General features: G+C 44.1%; 1 protein-coding gene across 1 annotated transcript in view; it reads right to left on the bottom strand.

Moving 5' to 3' along the window:
• apoba (apolipoprotein Ba) overlaps nt 1–18,453 on the bottom strand; it is a 75,610-nt gene that overhangs the window by 11,863 nt on the left and 45,294 nt on the right. The window contains exons 21-26 of the mRNA XM_067985269.1: nt 17,858–17,979; nt 14,688–14,898; nt 13,661–13,839; nt 11,874–12,073; nt 8,728–8,870; nt 469–890 (exon numbers count right to left, since the gene is read on the bottom strand). Of these exons, the coding sequence (XP_067841370.1) occupies nt 469–890; nt 8,728–8,870; nt 11,874–12,073; nt 13,661–13,839; nt 14,688–14,898; nt 17,858–17,979 (1,277 nt within the window). The remainder of the gene's footprint in view (nt 1–468; nt 891–8,727; nt 8,871–11,873; nt 12,074–13,660; nt 13,840–14,687; nt 14,899–17,857; nt 17,980–18,453) is intronic.

The raw sequence follows: 18,453 nt of genomic DNA, 5'->3' as shown, positions 1-18,453 counted from the left end.
TAGATGAGAATGCGCTAATGAGGTATATTCAAAGCTGTAATATGAAGTTTGTAAAATTCAGCAGTTCTAATTAGTTTTCATACTAAATGCAGTTTCTACAAAGATAACTTTCAAAAATAAGCAAATTTAGCTGAACTGTTAATTATCATCTATCATTTCACTTTTTTTCATTTGCTAAAGCATGAATTTTGCAGTGTCAGTTTCAAATTTTACAGGTTAAATCCTTGTAATGCCTTCGTCTTACTTGATATTATTAAAATATCATCGCTATTTAAGATAGACTCGGGACCCATTAACGTGCCATCAAACAGAATATGTAATAGTACTAAGCATCAAATTTGTAACTTCACATCTGCTCTAGTAAAATGTGTCATACTATGGAAAATTAATACTGTTAAACAGCAAGTAGATTTTCATAAATCAACAGAGCTTGAAGTCTTGGATTCAATCATTCCAAAAATTTCTTACCTTTCAGATGATAGGACAAATAATCCAGTACTGAGGTTGCTTGTGTATCTATAGCAGCAGAAAATTGTCTTCTGTCTGTCTTTGGACTGTTTTCACTTGTGAAGGTGGAGGTCCAATTGTAGTAATTACTGTTCAGCTTTGTGAAGAATTCCAGTTTGCCAATTAAAGGAAGGTGGAGCTGGTGTTTTTTAGGAATAGTAAAAGATGGAATGGAAGTTACTTCTCCAACAAGTGGAATGTTGACAGATGGTATGGTATACTCATTGGATGGCGAATTGATTCCAAGAGCTTGCGCAGCCATCGGGGATACTCTGAATGTTCTCGGGAAAAGTGTAATTTCTTCAGACATTTTCCCACCAAAAGGAATTGGAATTGTAATAGTCAGCTTATTGCTACTAAATGTGCCTGCAATGGAGCCATGACTGTAGGGGAAAAAAAAACAAAAAAAACAATGTTCAAGAAAAACATCCATAGAATTTTCATAAACATATCAAAAGTGCAACAACAAATTGTATTCCTCATTTGTGCATTACATTAAGGAGGAAGGGGGTGGACACCGGGCATAGGGAAAGGGAAATGGTATAGAAAGCATGAGGAATTGTAAGCAGTTGCAAAGAAGGGGTGTTGAAAGCAGGGTGAATCTTGGCAAGGCAGAGAGAACTAGTTAGAAAATTCCAAATGGAGGAACGTAGTGATTGAATGAGCATCCACCAATGGTAGAAAGGAGGAAGCCTACAGTGACCAAAGACAGGAAGAAATCACCAAGGTAAGATGGGATGAGGCTATGGAGAGATTTGAAAATGCAACATAAATCACTTATAAATGTCAATATTTGCTTATAATTGCTCTCATGTAACAGTTTCTGTATCTCTTATATAGACATTACTGATTCTGGATTCATTGGCCCCAATATTTATGGTGAGGCGGGGAGGGTGCTGTGGAGTGCTGTACTGCAGTGGAAACCAGGCAAGGCCGGCGATGTGGAGGTCCTGTCGAATTTAACGGCAGAACCTCATTATAATTTTTTTTTCCGTTTCCAGCCCAGCAGCCGGCCAAATTGACAGGCTGGCTAACTGCCAGGCAAGGTAACCAGTGGCTGGAAGTCGAAGCCGGGGATCCTTGGGGATGGTCTCCAGCAATTGGGTGGGGAGAAGGTCAGAGATCGGGGCTGGGGGGCAGGAATGAGGCAATCGGGTGGGGGAAAGCCGGAGATCGGGGCTTAGAGGGGGGAGGTCTGCGATTGCGGCAGGGGGAGAGAGACCACATTTGGTAGAGGGGAGGCTGAAGGCTTCCTTGAGGATCCGGGGAGAGCACTCCTGCACCTCCTGTTCCACAAGGAGTGCTGTAAAAGGTACTTACCTTGAGGCGGCAGCTCCCGCCTCCCTTTTACTGCAGGGTTTCCTGAGCCCTGGGAAACCCGCGCAGTAACTGTTAAATTTAAATTAGACTCCCAATTGGACTGTGGGAGCCTGATTTAAATATGTTAATGAAGTGTTCCGCCTTGCCACAGCGGGACACTCACAAGCCTCGAAACCCGCTGCCGTGAAAATGGCAACGGGTGCGAATGCGGTAGGTTAGCGACGTGTTCCCCATTTTAAAATTTTTTATCCCCCACCCGACCTTCTCCCGCCCGTCGGAGAGGGTCGGGGGGGGCAGCAGTAATAGCAAAGCCATTATATTGACCTCAAATAGATGAGTAGCTTTTTTTGAAAGGAGGTCACAACAGCTTGAAATGTTTATTTATTGGAGGTATTATGATATTTCCACTCATACAACATTGGACTTGCACATGAAGGTATGTCATGTTGGTGTTGGAACTTATTGATGTTTGAACTTGCCTAACCTCATTTGGGACACCTGCCTGAGCTGTTAGATGTGACAATGCACCACTCTGTCTCAAGACATACTACTAGAGAAGTATAATTTCCATTTACAGACTAGGCGGCTGTGAAGAGCACCATGGCTCAGACAGCGCTGCCCTCATGGCTGTATGGTAGATATTGTTGTTGTTACTTACATCTGAGACCTCTTAGCTGTGCCTCCCAGATAGGTGGTGCAATGGCACTATTCTCAACAGGACGACTACCTTGGTGATACCAAAATCCAGCTTCCCATGCTGCCTGTTCACTCCTTGCATGCCTCCCAACTGCCATTGCCACCTCTCCTCTGTGACTGTAGGGCCCTGCTACACCCCGATTGACCTTGAGTCCCTGTTCCTCCTCCCTCAATGACCAGACCCTCCCTCGATACAATGCCCAAGTCCTAACACCCCCTTTAAATAAAAAATTTACTTAGGAAAAAAGGAACAACTTGAAGTATTTCTAGAATTGTTATTTATTTTAAAAAGCTCCTGTAACAACCCTTAATTTTGTAAGATAAATGTCTCAATTTAATAATATTGACATTATTGCTTGTTTTAAAGTCCATTTTCTAAAATTAATACACATTAAGAACAAATACATTAATAACATGTCTGTGTCTACCATTTTAATGAACCTTTAACCCCTAGTTAACAGACTAATTTTGGACAGATGATTCTCCACACCCCCCGATAAAAGTATAACATCAATGATTTGCAGTAATCTTCAGTCAGATTAAAGTCTCTACAAATTAAGAAACGTTAAAATCACCCCATCCCCACAGAAATTCTAGGGGTAAAGTTCGTCTTGATGGAAAAGAAAATTGGACAGAGTGTAAAACCGGCTGTCAATGTGCTATCGCATGTTATGCACCACCACCCAAGACGATTTTCACCCCCACTAATTTTTATATTATAAATTACATATGATATCGGGGTAAAAATTCAATAAGGGCCGTTTTCGGGCAGGGGTAGCATGATGCGCTATTACCCCGCGCCCGATGGCCCCTCCATGCAGCCGCTTAGCAGCGCGGGTAGTGCTGACTGCACGGAGAATGAGGAAGTTGAAAATGGGGTGTGCACAGCGCACATCATCAGCAGCCTGCACCTCTTAAAGGTGCAGGTGCACATTTCAAATGGCAGGTACACAGTTCACTAGGAGGAGGGAAAGATGGCCCCGAGGATAGCAGGACCGGCACGAGAGAGGGCTCCATGCTTCTCCGATGATGCACTGGAGGCCCTGGTGGAAGGGGTGGATGAGAGGACGGCCAACATGTACCCGCAGGATGGCAGGAGACCCTCCAGACTGCAACTCTGCAGGCATTGGCAGGCTGTGGCGCCGGAAGTCAACACCAGGAGCATTGCACGTGGGTGCAGTGCCGAAAGAAGTTCAATGACTTGACACGAGTGGTCAAGGTGAGTGAATGGAAGTGTCAAATGGCACATCCTACCAACTGCACCACAGCTCCATGCATCACACTCCCCGTAACCCCCCACCAACAAACACTGCCCATCCATACACAACACAGCACTCAGTATGCTGCATCTCACCTGCACATAATCCCACACTTGCAGGCCATACAGCCACCACTCACAGGTCACACAAACTGGCAGCTATTCGACCACGATAGGCACATCACTCACACAACTTGCAGGATACTCACTGACACACTGTCCTCTGTCTTGCAGGAGGTGGCAGCGCATAACAGCCGGCAGCAGGAGGGACCTGAGGGTGGACGGGGACACTTACAGATCCTCACCCCCCTAGAGGAGACAGTGCTTCGGATCATTGGGCGGGCCGTTGCTGCAACTGTGACAACATGCCATGCTGGAGGTCCCGATGAAGGGAGTCTCTGCATATCTAATGCTCCTTCTCGTTTCCCACATCTCCCTCCTTCCATAACCTTTTCTGACACACGTGCTGCAGATGCTGTCAGCACGCACGTCTTACCTCTGTCCACTCCACAACTCAACCTGTTTCCCTTTGTCATTACAGATACCCAAAAACACGTGGCGGCACCGTCCGAGGAGGAGGAAGAGGAGGTGGACGCTGAAGCCGCACCGTCACTCGATCTGACACTTGCTTCCACCAGCTCAGAGACTGACACTGCGCGTCCTTTAGAGGCTAGGTTACAGGAGGGATCTGCATGTGGTGAGACACCAGGCACAAGTGCGCAGGAGCCGGGGCAGAGGGAACGGATACCACAGGTGCCAGCTCGCCAGAGGGAGTCAGATGAGGACTTCGATGGGCCAGGCTGCAGAAGACGGCTGATGGGCGCACACCATCAAATGCTTGGGGCACAATGAGAAGGGGCATGGAGGAGTCCAGCTTGTGCAGAGCTTGCAGCCCATCCTTTCCAACATGGAACGGGTGGTCACCTCCATCAGCACACTTGTGGAACCCACCATGATGCAGCATCTGATGACTGATGTCACAGCTTCCATTGCAGCACAAACATCTGCCATCCAAGGTCTGACTGCTGCATTTGGAGCTCAGACTGCTGCCTTGGATGCTCAGACTGTTGCTATCATAGATCTGGGGACCACTGTGGAACAGGGCTTCCAGGGCATCACAGCACTCCAGCAATCCGTTCTCCAGCTTATCACCAGGATTGCTGAGGTGCTGCCCTGTGAGAGTGGCAGTGGCGCCATGGCAGTCGGATCTGGTGTCCTCTCTCAGGACGACAGCCTTCCTGCTCCCATCCCTGCCACTCCACCAGTGCCCCTGTTGTTGCAATCGACCAGCCAGGCCAGACTGCTGCAGTCCATGCTGAGATGGTGCAGTCTGAAGCCAGGCTGTCCCGGCCCAAAGCTGTTCGAGGTCGTCCTCCAAGGCCATCTGCACGCTCCTCCATTGAAGGCCAGCAGCCTCCCACCACCCATGCTCCAGCCACTGGGGAAGCACTCGTAGGAGCACACCAACAAAGACACACCAACAAAAGGCACTAAGGGAATGCACAAGGGTGAATAGTTCTGTTATGTTTGCATAATTTCATTTATTCATTGATAAATGAGACTTTGAATTTGCATTTGGTGGTGGTTTTTATTTATGCAATGAGCTGAGGGGCAAATCAATGTGTAATCAGATGTAGAGCGATTTAATTATCTTGTGGGAGCGGAAAGGTGGGGAGTGTAAGACTGTTGGTGAGTTGGGGGTGTAGTTGACATTATTGATGGCGGGCACGGATCAGGCGAGCACGCAGAGCCCTTGCAGAAAAGGCGTGTGGTTCCTTTTACACCCTTGAGTCTTCCTCCACTTCCTCTTCTAGCTCCACCCCCACCTCCTCAGCCTCTTCCTCCTCAGCCTCTTCCTCCTCAGCCTCTTCCTCCTCAGCCTCTGGCTCAGGGTCTTCTCCAATTATTGGTGGCAGTGGCTGTTCCCTCATGATGGCAAGGTTGTGCAGCATGCAGCATACTATTTTCTATGTTTCTATACCACCATGAATCTGCCCACCTGCTCAGGGGAGTACTGCAGGGCTCCTCCAGACTGGTCCAGGCAGCAGAAGCGTTGTTTGAGGAGGCCTATGGTGTGCTCCACGATGTTGCGTGTGGCAGCATGCGTCTCATTATAGGCCTGCTGTGCACGAGTGCGTGGGTTCCTGACCGGTGTCATGAGTCATGGCATGAGGGGATAGCCCTTGTCGCCCAGAAGCCAACCTCTGACTTGCTGAGTCGGGTGAAAGATAGCTGGCACATTGGACTGCCTCATGATGAAGGCATCGTGACTGCTCCAAGGGTAGCAGGCATCAACCTCCATGATTCGCTGTGTATGGTCGCACACCAGCTGCACGTTGAGGGAGTGGAAGCCCTTTCGGTTGACGAAGACGGCTGAGTTGATACGCGTGCAGTCAATGGCACCCTGCAACATGGGGAAGCCAGCAATGCGAGCGAACCCTCGTGCTCGCTCGTTCTGCTTGTCTCCGTCGAGAGGAAAGGTGATGAACCTATTCCTCATCTGGTACAGTATGTCTGTGAACTCCCTTATGTAGCAGTGCACTGCATATTGCGAGATGTTGTACATGTCGCCAGCAGAGGCCTGAAATGATCCTGAGCCGTAGAAATTCAACACCACAGTGACCTTCACAGCCACAGGCAATGCTATTCCTGATCTGCTCTGAGGCTGCAGTTGTGGCCGCACCAGATGATGGATCTCGATCACGGCTTCCTTGGTGAACCTCAGGCATTGGATGCAATCCTCCTAGGTCATGTTGAGGTAAGAGAATTGGTCCCAGAAGGCCCTCATTGGGTAGGGCCTCCTGCTCAGTGCCCTGTGCCTTCTCGTCCTCCGTCTCCTCGCAGCGTGGCCTTTCTGCATGCTCCCAGTTGTGCTCAATGCCTAGCGGGAGCTCTAGCAGACCGCCAGGAATGTTGTTCAACCACGGATGTAAATTTCCGAACCGTAAGGCAGTACCTGCCAAACCACTCTCAAATGTACTCTAGGAACTCTCAGTAAGAATAGGAAGCTTCAAAAAACACTTCCTAATCCACCAGCAGCCAGAAGCAATAATCCAGCAACAAACCTGCAACACCTGCATGCCCCCTTTAAATAGCGCTGGTGGGGGGGTCCTCCAGGCACTCTAAGGCATGGTTCAGGTGTGTGTGATTAAGACTGTGTGTTGAGTTGAGCATTAAGGTCCAAAATGGTGTCTATCACTTTAAATCAGTGTTGCACACTGATTGCCTGCATTTTCTCCCTACTTTATATGCTTCCAGCCTTCAGTATTTGCACACACGCTTACCAAGATGGCATCCGGCGCACGTCACGCTGGAAATGTGCGTGCGCATCCAAGACGTCATCTTGGATGTCAGAGAGGCCGTGTAGCACTGAAACAACAGGCGCTACACGGCCTAATTTAGCGCCCATCACCTTTGCATGAGAGGCAATATACTACAGTCCCACCGCAAGCATTAGATGTAGAAGCAAAATGTTTCCTAATGGACCAGTAGTTTGGGTGGCTGTCATAGACTTGCATTACAGTACTCAAGTATCTCTAACAGTAAGTTGTTCCATAGTTTTGAAGATATTGCAAGTCGAGAAGAACAATTGAGGAATCCATTTGCTTCTCAAATGAATCCTGCACTAAATTTTTGCTCAGAATTAAATAATCAACTGTTGAGTTGGAAGTATTTTGTAATTATTTTCACAATTAAGGGTGTAGATAGGGAAATATTTCTATTTCCAAACTCCCTTGCAGTCTTACAGTCACATATTTAGGGGCCCCCTGGCTTTAGACTGCTGTAAGATAACGTCAAAGCAATTAACAATTCACTGCTTTCAAAAACAGACGTTAATCTTTTATGGTTGTTGTAAGAACTTATTTAAGGAAAGGAAAGTTCTTTAGGGTGGTGAACCTGTGGAATTCTCTATCTCAGAAAGCTGTGGAGGCCAAGTCACTAAATATATTTAAGAAGGAGCTAGATAGATTTCTAGACACAAAAGGCATCGAGGGGTACGGGGAGAGAGCGGAAATATGGTATTGAGATAGAGGATCAGCCATGATCATATTGAATGGTGGAGCAGGCTCGAATGGCCTACTCCTGCTCCTATTTTCTATGTTTCTATTTCCAAGGTTGGCTGCAAATGTAGTGACTTGCTGATCTCTTCCATCAGCTATTATGGTTGTTCATTAATATTTGAGGCTGCAGTTACATTGTCATTTTCATACTGATATGCAGCAGATTTGGGTACATTTTGATGTGAAAATAGCACTACAACACAGGATTCGGGTCCCAATTTGATTTCTAAGCATACTAAAGCCAAACAGTGTGAGGTCCCCTTCAAAAGGCTGCTTTGGCTTCACACTAAGTAGAATAGAACTCCAGTCAATGTGAAGTCAGCTTTAAAAGGTGCTCAGTTATTCCAATGGACGTCATGGGCACTTCATAAATGTATTTAGTTTTGAGTCTTTTTGACATTATAAGAGAATGGACAATGCAGTCCATGCTCTTCTAACCTTTTAACAAGCCAATGTTGAAGATGAGCTCTGGGCATCAATGTAAGCACATATGGGTAGAGCTATCTCCTGGTGGACAGAGTGTGAGATGCAGCTCACAGCCTTATCGGCTGTGTTTTATACTTTCCAGTTAACTGTCTCATTTCGGTATTCAGTATAACTACAGATTAAATCATACTAGTCGTTGTTGATGTAATTTACAACAAATTAAAACTATTTGTTGCCACAAAGGTATTGAAGATTTAGTTTCACTGAAAAGCGTAGTTACCTTTATTCAGGATTAATGCATATAAACCTTTAATGCTGTTTTAAAAATTCGTGTTTGCAAAATTCATGTGTGTCGACATTGTACTGGGGAAAGCGCACTTTATCCAACATTAAAAGTTGCGCTGAAAAGTTTTAAAAGCTACTCCTTGTCTCTTGAAAAAAGAAAGCAAAACTACTTACCTCTTTAGAAATAGTTTTTCTGGAAGTGTAAAAGGTAATGTCATTTGCTCAAAGTCCATGTCCTGCAGAGCCTGCAATTTGCTTAGAAGGGTATCAGCATAAGAAACATTGACAACAGCCTGTTTTAACCATCTATTGCTTGCCTGCCAAAAACAAAAACATATGTATTTATGTTATTGTGCCTTGTATGATTATTCAATATAGGTGAAAAAGACAAATATTTTGAAGATGCATCAGATCATTTGTAGATGATGACAATGTGATGAAAATGTTTCATGACTCTTCTAGTCTTTCTCAATCCTCAAACAATAAAAGGTTTTCCAAGTATTATTTTACATTAAAATTCTTCACTTAACCTTTTTGTTACCTTTGCTGATTATAGTTTCATCTTTGACAAATGACAATCCTACAACAACAACAACTTGCATTTATATAGCGCCTTTAATGTAGCAAATCGTCGCAAGGCGCTTCACAGAAGCGATTACCAAACAAAACTTGACACCGAGCCATATAAGGAGATATTAGGAAGGGTGACCAAAAACTTGGTCAAAGAGGTAGGTTTTAAGGAGCATCTTAAAGGAGGAGAGAGGTAGAGAGGCAGACAGGTTTAGGGAGAGAATTCCAGAGCTTAGGGCAGCTAAAGACATGGTTGCCAATGGTGGAGCGAAGAAAATTGAGAATGCGCAAGATGCCAGAATTGAAGGAGCGCAGAGATCTCATTGGGTTGAAGGGCTGTTGGAGGTTACAGAATTAGGCAGCGGCAAGGACATGAAGGGATTTGAAAACAAGGATGAGAATTTTAAAATCGAGGCATTGCCAGACCAGGATCCAATGTAGGTCAGTGAGCATAGGGGTAATGGGTGAACAGGACTTAGTGTGAGTTAGGATACAGGCAGCAGAATTTTGGATGAGCTCAAGTTTATGGAAGATGCATGGTGGGAGGCCGGTCAGAACAGCATTGGAATAGTCAAGTTCAGAGGTTACAAAGGCATGGATGAGGGTTTCAGCAGGTAAGCTGAGGCAGGGGCGGAGACGAGCGATATTATAAAGTTGGAAGTAGGCGGTCGTGGTGATGTAGAGGATATGGGGTTGGATGCTCAGCTCAGGGTCAAATAGGATGCCAGGGTTGCTAACGATCTGGTTCAGCCTCAGACAGTGGACAGGTAGAGGGACTGAGTCGGTGGCTAAGGAACGGAGTTTGTGGTGGGGACCGAAGACAATGGTTTCAGTCTTCCCAATATTTAACTGGAGGACATTTCTGCTCATCCAATACTGGATGTCAGACAAGCTGTGTGACAAATCAGACAGTGGCAGGGTCGAGACAGGTGGTGGTGAGGTAGAGCTGGGTGTCGTCAGCATACATGTGGAACCTGACATTGTGTTTTAAAATGATGTCGTTGAGGGGCAGCATATAGATGAGAAATAGGAAGGGGCCAAGGATAGATCCTTGGGGGACTCCAGGGGTAATGGTGCGGGAGCAGGAAGAGAAGCCATTGTAGGTAATTCTCTGGCTACGACTGGATAGATAGGAATTGAACCAAGCAAGGGCAGTCCCACCCAGCTGGACAATGGAGGAGAGCCATTGGAGGAGACTGGTGTGGCTAACTGTGTCAAAGGCTGCAGACAGGTAGAATGAGGAGGGATAATTTACCATTGTCACAGTCACATAGGATGTCATTTGTGACTTTGATAAGGGCCATTTCAGTGCTGTAGCATGGGTGGAAACCTGATTGGAGGGGTTCAAACATGGAGTTGCGAGAAAGATGGGCATAGAGTTGGGAGCAATAACACGTTCAAGGACTTTGGAGAGGAGAGGGAGGTTGGAGATGGGGTGGTAGTTTGCAAGGTCAGAGGGGTCAGGGATGGGTTTTTGAGGAGGGACACGATGGCCGATTTGAAGGGAAGGGGGGCAGTAGCTGAGGAGAGAGAACCTTTTAACAATATCGGCTAACATAGGGGCCAGGAAGGGAAGTTGGGTAGTCAGCAATTTGGTGGGAATAGGCTCAAGGGAGCAGGAGGTGGGTCTCATGGATAAGATGAGCTTGGAGAGGGTATGAGGGGAGATAGGAGAGAAACTAGAAAAAGATGCGAGTTCAGGGCTAGGGCAGGATGGAACCTTAGGGGAGGTTTGGCTTGGTTGGCATGGGGAAGGCAGGGAAGCTGCAGAGGCAGCTGAACGAATAGTCTCAATCTTAGTGACAAAAAAGTCCATGAGCTCCTGGCACTTGTTGGAGGTGAGGATGGAGGGGGCAGGGGAGAGAAGTTTAAGAAGATGGTTTGTAGCGGAGAAGAGAAGCCAGGGGTTATCTTTACATTCCAGGATGATCCTAGAATAGTGAGCAGTTTTGGCAGAGGAGAGCAGGGCCCGATAGTGCTTTACCCTAAAGCTTCATTAACTAAAGTTGCTTACCAAGGGTGCAGTTATACTCCACTTTTGCAAAGTGGTTTCAGGTGCACGTCGATATGAATGTGCGAATACAGCTCAGGAGTCAGCTCCATTATGTACTCTCACATCACTTCGAGATTACACTGGGCACAATATAGTTCCAGCCAAAGTCACATTTTAAAAGTGCCCAGGCAATGCACTTTACCTCCTGTGGGCTTCATAAACTATTTTTTTTAATGTTGTGAGAAAGCAACCACTCACATTTGTATTCTCATGACATCAAAATTTAGCTGACCTAGGAGTGGAACTCTGCCTGTGCATCCAAGCATAGATGCACAGAGCAACTTTGTCACTGAATTCACTGCAAGATATACCTTAGGTCTGCTGACTGTATTTGCTCTCCACAGGTACCAGTATGAGACCTACAGTTATGGTATAACTGCAACTTAACACAGCAGACCCATTTAAAGAAATAAAAACAGAAATGCTGTAAATATATAGCAAGTCAGTTGACATCAATAAAGAGAAAAAACAGGTCTGATGTACCCTTCATGACCTCATAACCTGTCTTTTCTCTTTACAGGTTCTAACGAACCTGCTGTGTATTTCCATCATTCTGTTTTTATTTCAGATTTCCAGCATTTGCATTATTTCCCTGTTAGTGGACCATATTTAAAGACCGTTTTCAATAAAATCACAATTTTGAGGACTACTGAATATAATACCACACATTCCCCATGTTAAAAAAATACCGTCTTACCACCATCGAATTGGAAATGATGTGTCCTAGTGTCACATCAGCTTGGGCAGCTTTTCGAGTTAAGAAGTTGTCAATAATCTTATTTAGGGACTTTAGGTATTCAGACATGTCAGGCATTTCCATGTTTGTAATTTTCTCATTAATTGTTTTGATATCAGATGTTACTTCTGAGTTCCATGCAACTTGAGCCTTCTTAGCATCTAAAAGTGCAACAGGAGAGAACAAGTTCAAAAAGGTAATCTCCCAGATCTAAACTTAAAAGCCATTTTCATTTTTACCAGTTTTAAACTGTTCCATAAATTCAGTTTAGTTATGGATTAATTTCACCTAATTATCATTGCGATATCACTGTACCCTAAATCAGTGGTACTCATAATACAGCCTATGGGTTGGCCAAGTGGGGTGATTTTAAAGTAGCACCCAAAATGGGCGTGAAGTCAGTAAGTGACGGCTCATCCCTTCATTCGAGCCGGCGTATGGCCTGAGCCATTTTGAAGCCTAAGCCTCATTGGCATGCTGCCAGCAAATTGCAAGCACCAAGCGGGCATCCTGTTTCAGCTTGCCAGTTCCAGGAAGCTGGGAGATCAGCCAGCTCCCACACTGGGACAGCTGACAGATCGGGCTGGGGGGAGGGGGAGGGGGTGGGAGGTGGGGGTAGGCGATCCCGAGGGAGCCGGCAGTGGGCTGGAGTTTTTTGGGAGCCCAGAACGAGCAGTCCTGCTCTTCCTGGGCCCACCAAAACAAAATTTAATGTTTCCTGAACCAATTTTTGATTGGCCCCCTGGACCTCCCTTTAGGATTGTTGATCAGGCCGCACAAAGCACAACCTAAAAATTGCAATTGGGGTACTACAACTGGCGTGGGAGCTCCAATTTGTATATTTAAGCAGTCTTCTGCTTGTTTCAGGCAGGCTGCTTGCCCATTTAAAGGTCCACCTGAAAATTGCATCAGGCGGGCCTTGGGTATTAATGGGTAGCCGAGGTGACCCCCGCCCGATTTCAATTGCTGGCCACTCTTTTTTCAGGCACAAACTGGATATCCACCAGTTACAAATTTCCCCCTTAGTGTTGTTCTTTTTCCTTTTTTTCTTTTCAGCAAAAGGATGCAAGGGAATGCTATTGGAAGACAGAGTTATCTCAGCCTCCATAGAACGAATTAAATTATAAAAGTAGAAAAATTGGTTAGAGAGTTCCACTTTTTTCTTTCTCTTCCTGTGGGAAGTGCCTGGTCTCCACTTTGCAACTTCCCACAATGGAATGATTGAAATCAGGAGCTTACAGTGCGGGGAATTGTAGGCACAAATACACATTCCATTACTCTGGGGTGCAGGATGTTACAGAATGACCCTTTTGCCATTGGTTAGGATTGTGATCCTCTAAATATTCTACTCTGAAATAATAGATTTATTTACTTCTTGACTAATTTGTTATATAATCCTAAATGTTATAAAAATGTATATTTATTAAGGATGTGCATTCTACTGTTCCAGGGATTGCAATAACTGGAAATTCTGCCCTCAGCCCATGATCCCTGTTTATTATAACATAGGGAAAAGTCTACACAAAATGTTAAAACTGCCATCATTTTGAGGGAAAATATGGTGGAAATGGCAGTGTTAGGGTTGCAGTTCCTCAGCCATATCGTGGCGAGGCCAAGGACATCGCCATAAGAAAGGGGGGAGAGAGAGAGAGAAACACAAAAACGTCACTAACTGGTTAACCTTCAGAAAATATGCTAGTTTCTTTTACAAAATGGCAGATATAAAATAAGCATTATTAGTAACATACCATATCTGAAATTAGTTTGGTATGAAGCCTTTGAATGAGGGATAAAGGCTTCTACATTGAATTCAGTAAACAATCCATCAGATAAACTCTGAATCTGTGTTGTAACGATAGTCTTTACATCCAGTTGAGGAACAGAGAAGAGGCCCTGCAGTAAGAGATCTTTTTGTTCAACATTATAGCTAAAAAAGGAAAACAGCACAGGTCAGAATTGATATTTTCATTGCTATTATACCTACATTGTTAATTTTACTTTCTTTTTTATTTATGTACTTAAATATATATCTTTGTGCTCATCGAGGTGTGAGATGACAGTGTTGTGGAATGAAACATTTTTTCAATTTTTGCACTGAATGCCAGTATCAAGAACTTTTAAGTCTAGCATAGGAAGGGCTGAATTAAAATTGAAGATCCTATCACTCTGGCCCAAAAATGTGCCTGGGACCCAACATCAGGAGTGCCCCTTTACTGCACACCATGAATTTCTCTGAACACATTTTACTTGTGGCTTTTTATAAGTGAAATTGCTAACTAAGTGCCAATTATGGGCAGTTTTGTGTTGGGGCCCTAAATCCATTAAGAGCTCATTTCACTTAGAGTCTTGTAGCTGGCAGCAAGAGGAGACCTTCAATCCATCTGGGCTGTACTGAAGTACAAGAAGTGAAGAGTCTATATCTGAAATATTAACCTTTCTTTTTTTCTTTTCAGATGCTGATAAGCCTACTGTGTATTTCAAGCATTTGCTGGGTTTTTTTAATCTTTAAAAATGAAAGGACAAAAAACTAACCAAATATTACTACCAAATTTCTGCCATAATATTTCACTGGGTAGGATAAAACATCACCTTACTTGTTTTCAGCATTGATACATTTTGAAAAGCTGTTTATTCACAACTCTAAGATTACATGTTTATTACATGTCAGATGCTTCTGCATTTTTTTTGATAAGGATTGTTTGATCTTTTGCAGTTATTAATAGTAATACTTTCTTGTTTACAAATTACTGGTCTAATGCAATATTTTATACACACCTTGCACGGCCCGTGAGGGTCACTTCAGGCTCATTTTTGTTTGTGATATCAAATCTAACAACATATGAGGGCCTTTCCGGTGCAGATTTATCTTCAACTCCTAGTTTCATGCCAAATTCCACATCAAATTTGGGAATCTGAACATCTCCTGTAAAAACATGCTTATTGGTGTTGTACTTAATTTCAGCTGTAGCCTCTGTATTTTCGGTGCCTGTTAAATCAAACAAACTGTAATTATCACAGAATACATTTACTTTCACATAGAACTACAATAAAACATTTCTATGGATTAAAACTTTCTAAGCAATGGAAAATGCTCAGGTAAAACATTTACAATATGAAGGGTCATTTTATCAGGGATTCAGGCATGGGCTTCCCCCTATTTTCTGTGCTTTCATTTTAATGCCCAGAAAATCTTGGCGAGCATACTCCTGAATTACTGTCATGCGTTGCCAATGAATCATAGAATCATAGAAAGACTACAGCACGGCAGGAAGCCATTTGGCCTATTGAGTCCGTGCCTGCTCTATGCAAGAGCAATCTAGATAGTCCCACTCCTTCTTCTTATCCCCGTAGCACTGCAAATTTTTTCCTTTCAAGTACTTATCCAGTTCCCTTTTGAAAGCCATGATTGAAACTGCTTCCACCACCTCCCCTGGCAGTGCATTCCAGATCCTAACCACTCGCTGTGTAAAAATTTTTTTTCTCATGTCACCTTTGGTTCTTTTGCCAATCACCTTAAATCTATGTCCTCTGGTTCTTGACCCTTCTGCTAATGGGAACAGTTTCTCTCTATCTATGCTGTCTAGACCCTTCATGATTTTAAATATCTCCATCAAATCTCCTCTCAACCTTCTTTGTTCCAAGAAGAACAACCCTATCTTCTCCAGTCTATCCACTTAACTAGAGTCCCTCATCCCTGGAATCATTCTAGTAAATCTTTTCTGCACCCTCTCTAAGGCCTTCACATCTTTCCTAAAGTACGCTGCCCAGAACTGGACACAATACTCCAGTTGTGGCCAAACTAGTGTTTTATAAAGGTTCATCATGACTTCTTTGTTTTTGTACTCTATGCCTCTATTTATAAAGCCCAGGATCCGCATGCTTTTTTTTAACCGCTTTCTCAAACTACCCCGCCACTTTCAACGATTTGTGCACATATGCCCCCAGATTTCTCTGTTCCTCAACCCCTTCCACCAGCCTGTCTATATCCTCTTGAAGTCTATTACTATCCTCCTCACTGTTTACTACCCTTCCAAGTTTTATGTCATCTGCAAATTTTGAAATTGTGCCCCGTACACCTAAGTCCAAGTCATTAATATATATCAAGAAAAGTAGTGGTCCCAGCACCAACCCCTGGGGAACACCACTGTACACCTCCCTCCAATCTGAAAAACAACTGTTCACCACTACTCTCTGCTTCCTGTTACTTAGCCATGCAGCTACTGCCTCCTTTATTCCATGGGCTTCAATCTTGATGACAAGCCTATTATGCGGTACTTTATCAGACTCCTTTTTGAAAGTCCATATACACCACATCAACTGCATTGTCCTCACGATCCTCTCTGTTACCTCATCAAAAAACTCGATCAAGTTAGTTAAGCATGATTTGCCTTTAACAAATCCATGCTGGCTTTCCTTAATCAATCCACACTTGTCCAAATGACTGCTAATTCTGTCCCGGATTATCGTTTCTAAAAGTTTCCCCACGACCAAAGTTAAACTGACTGGCCTGTAGTTGCTGGGTTTATCCTTATACCCTTTTTTGAACAAGGTTGTAACATTTGCAATTCTCCAGTCCTCTGGCACCACCCCTCGTGTCTAAGGATGTTTGAAAGATTATGGCCAGTACCGCCGCAATTTCCACCCTTACTTCCCTCAGCAACCTAGGATGTATCCCATCTGGACCGGGTGACTTATCTACTTTAAGTATAGCTAGCCTTTCTAGTGCCTCCTCTTTATCAATTATTAGCCCATCCAGTATCTCAACTACATCTTCCTTTACTGAGACTCTGGCAGCATCTTCTTCCTTGGTAAAGACAGATGCAAAGTCTCACTTAGTACCTAGGTCATGCCCTCTGCCTCCATGAGTAGATCTCCTTTTTGGTCCCTGATCGGCCCCACCCCTCCTCTTACTCCCTGTTTACTGTTTACATGGACAAAGCTTTGTGCCAAAGGAATGACTTTGTAAAATTTCCCCAACACAATTTATTCCATGAGTGATAAGATGACATAGGTTATCATTTTCCATTTGAGTGGAATCAATTTTATATTCTGTAGTCCCCCACTACATATGCTGTAAAACATTAAAATAAGCAGTAGCTTTCTTGATCTTTAATAAGGCCCATAACTAGCAAAAGGCACGTCAAACCTCCTGATGAGGTCAAGTGAGTTGCCTTTTGTCTTTCTCCAAGGCAGTGGAGGACATCTTCAAAATGTTCTTAAGCGAAGATTGCTATCTTGGCCCAGAACAGAGTATGATCGCTCTAAGATTTGCAGAACTGCATCATTGGCACAAGTGCCAAGCAACGTCCGCCAGTGACCTCCGCTCCTGACACCGCCAAAGTATTCAGGATTAGGGGGAGGACACCTTATTTTAATGACAGGCAGGCGACTGCCAGAGAAGTGGGGGAACAGCAATGATCAGCAATTAGCGTAGCTGCTGGCAGCCCTGCTGACCTTCTGTAACTTCTTCAGCCCAATTGGCCATCTTTATATGGGGGCCAATTTCAGTGACATAGAAGCAAGTTTTTGCAGGGTCTAGGTCAGGACCCAAGCCTGTACCGTCAGATTGGCCCCACATCCTCCACTCCGAGTGCTCGTATGTTTTCATCCTGGAATACAGTGTACTCAGTGGAAAGGAGGCAAAGTCCAGAAAAATTCCCAAAGTGGGAATTCCATCCTTGACCCTGCCCTCCAACGTCATGGGCCATATTTAGGATAAACGGGGGTTTTGCCCATACAGATAAGCCAGAAACTTACAGCTTAGGCCAGGGCCCAGCATATCCAGATCTCAGCCAATTTCCTCCACTGCACTTCCAGCTGACTTTTGCTGGGAGTGTACTGGTAGGCTCCATAGAATTTTGGGGCCAATGGATTAGCATGTTAGAGAGCTAAGGGAATGTTGTAGTTCTATGACATTATACAAAAAAAAATGTAAATCAACATACCTTCTACCTGAACAGCAAACTTAAGAGAGTGTTCCAAATCCTCTTTATTTTTCTGTGACTGAAAAGTTACTGATGCAGAATACTCTTTTACATCACCTGTAGGTTGAAGTTCAACTACAAACCTAGAATACAAAAAATGAATAAGAAACATGAATGAACTAATAATATAGCACCAAGCTGTACCAACTATAGCAAGAAAGTAATTATGCAAAAATAGATGTCAAATATTACATCGCTGTAAATGACAGAAAACATACTTCTGAATAACGTTTAAACTTTATTCTAATTTTTGATGTCGATCCAGAATTCTAATTAAGTCAATGTATGAAATGGATTACTTATTATATATACTAATTATATTCATAGAATGACATAGAGTGTACAGCACAGAAACAGGCCATTCGGCCCAACTGGTCCATGCCAGTGTTTATGCTCCACACGAGCCTCCTCCCACCCTTCATCTAACCCCATCAACATAACCTTCTAGTCCTTTCTCCCTTATGTGATTATCTAGCTTCCCCTTAAATGCTTCTATGCCAGTTGCCTCAACTACTCCTTGTGGTAGCGAGTCCTACATTCTAACCACTCTCTGGGTA

This window comes from Heptranchias perlo, chromosome 5, assembly GCF_035084215.1.
Source record: "Heptranchias perlo isolate sHepPer1 chromosome 5, sHepPer1.hap1, whole genome shotgun sequence".
In the NCBI taxonomy this organism is placed as follows: Eukaryota; Metazoa; Chordata; class Chondrichthyes; order Hexanchiformes; family Hexanchidae; genus Heptranchias; species Heptranchias perlo.
Note: the sequence above shows the minus strand (reverse complement) of the source record. Positions and strands in the feature narration are given on the sequence as shown.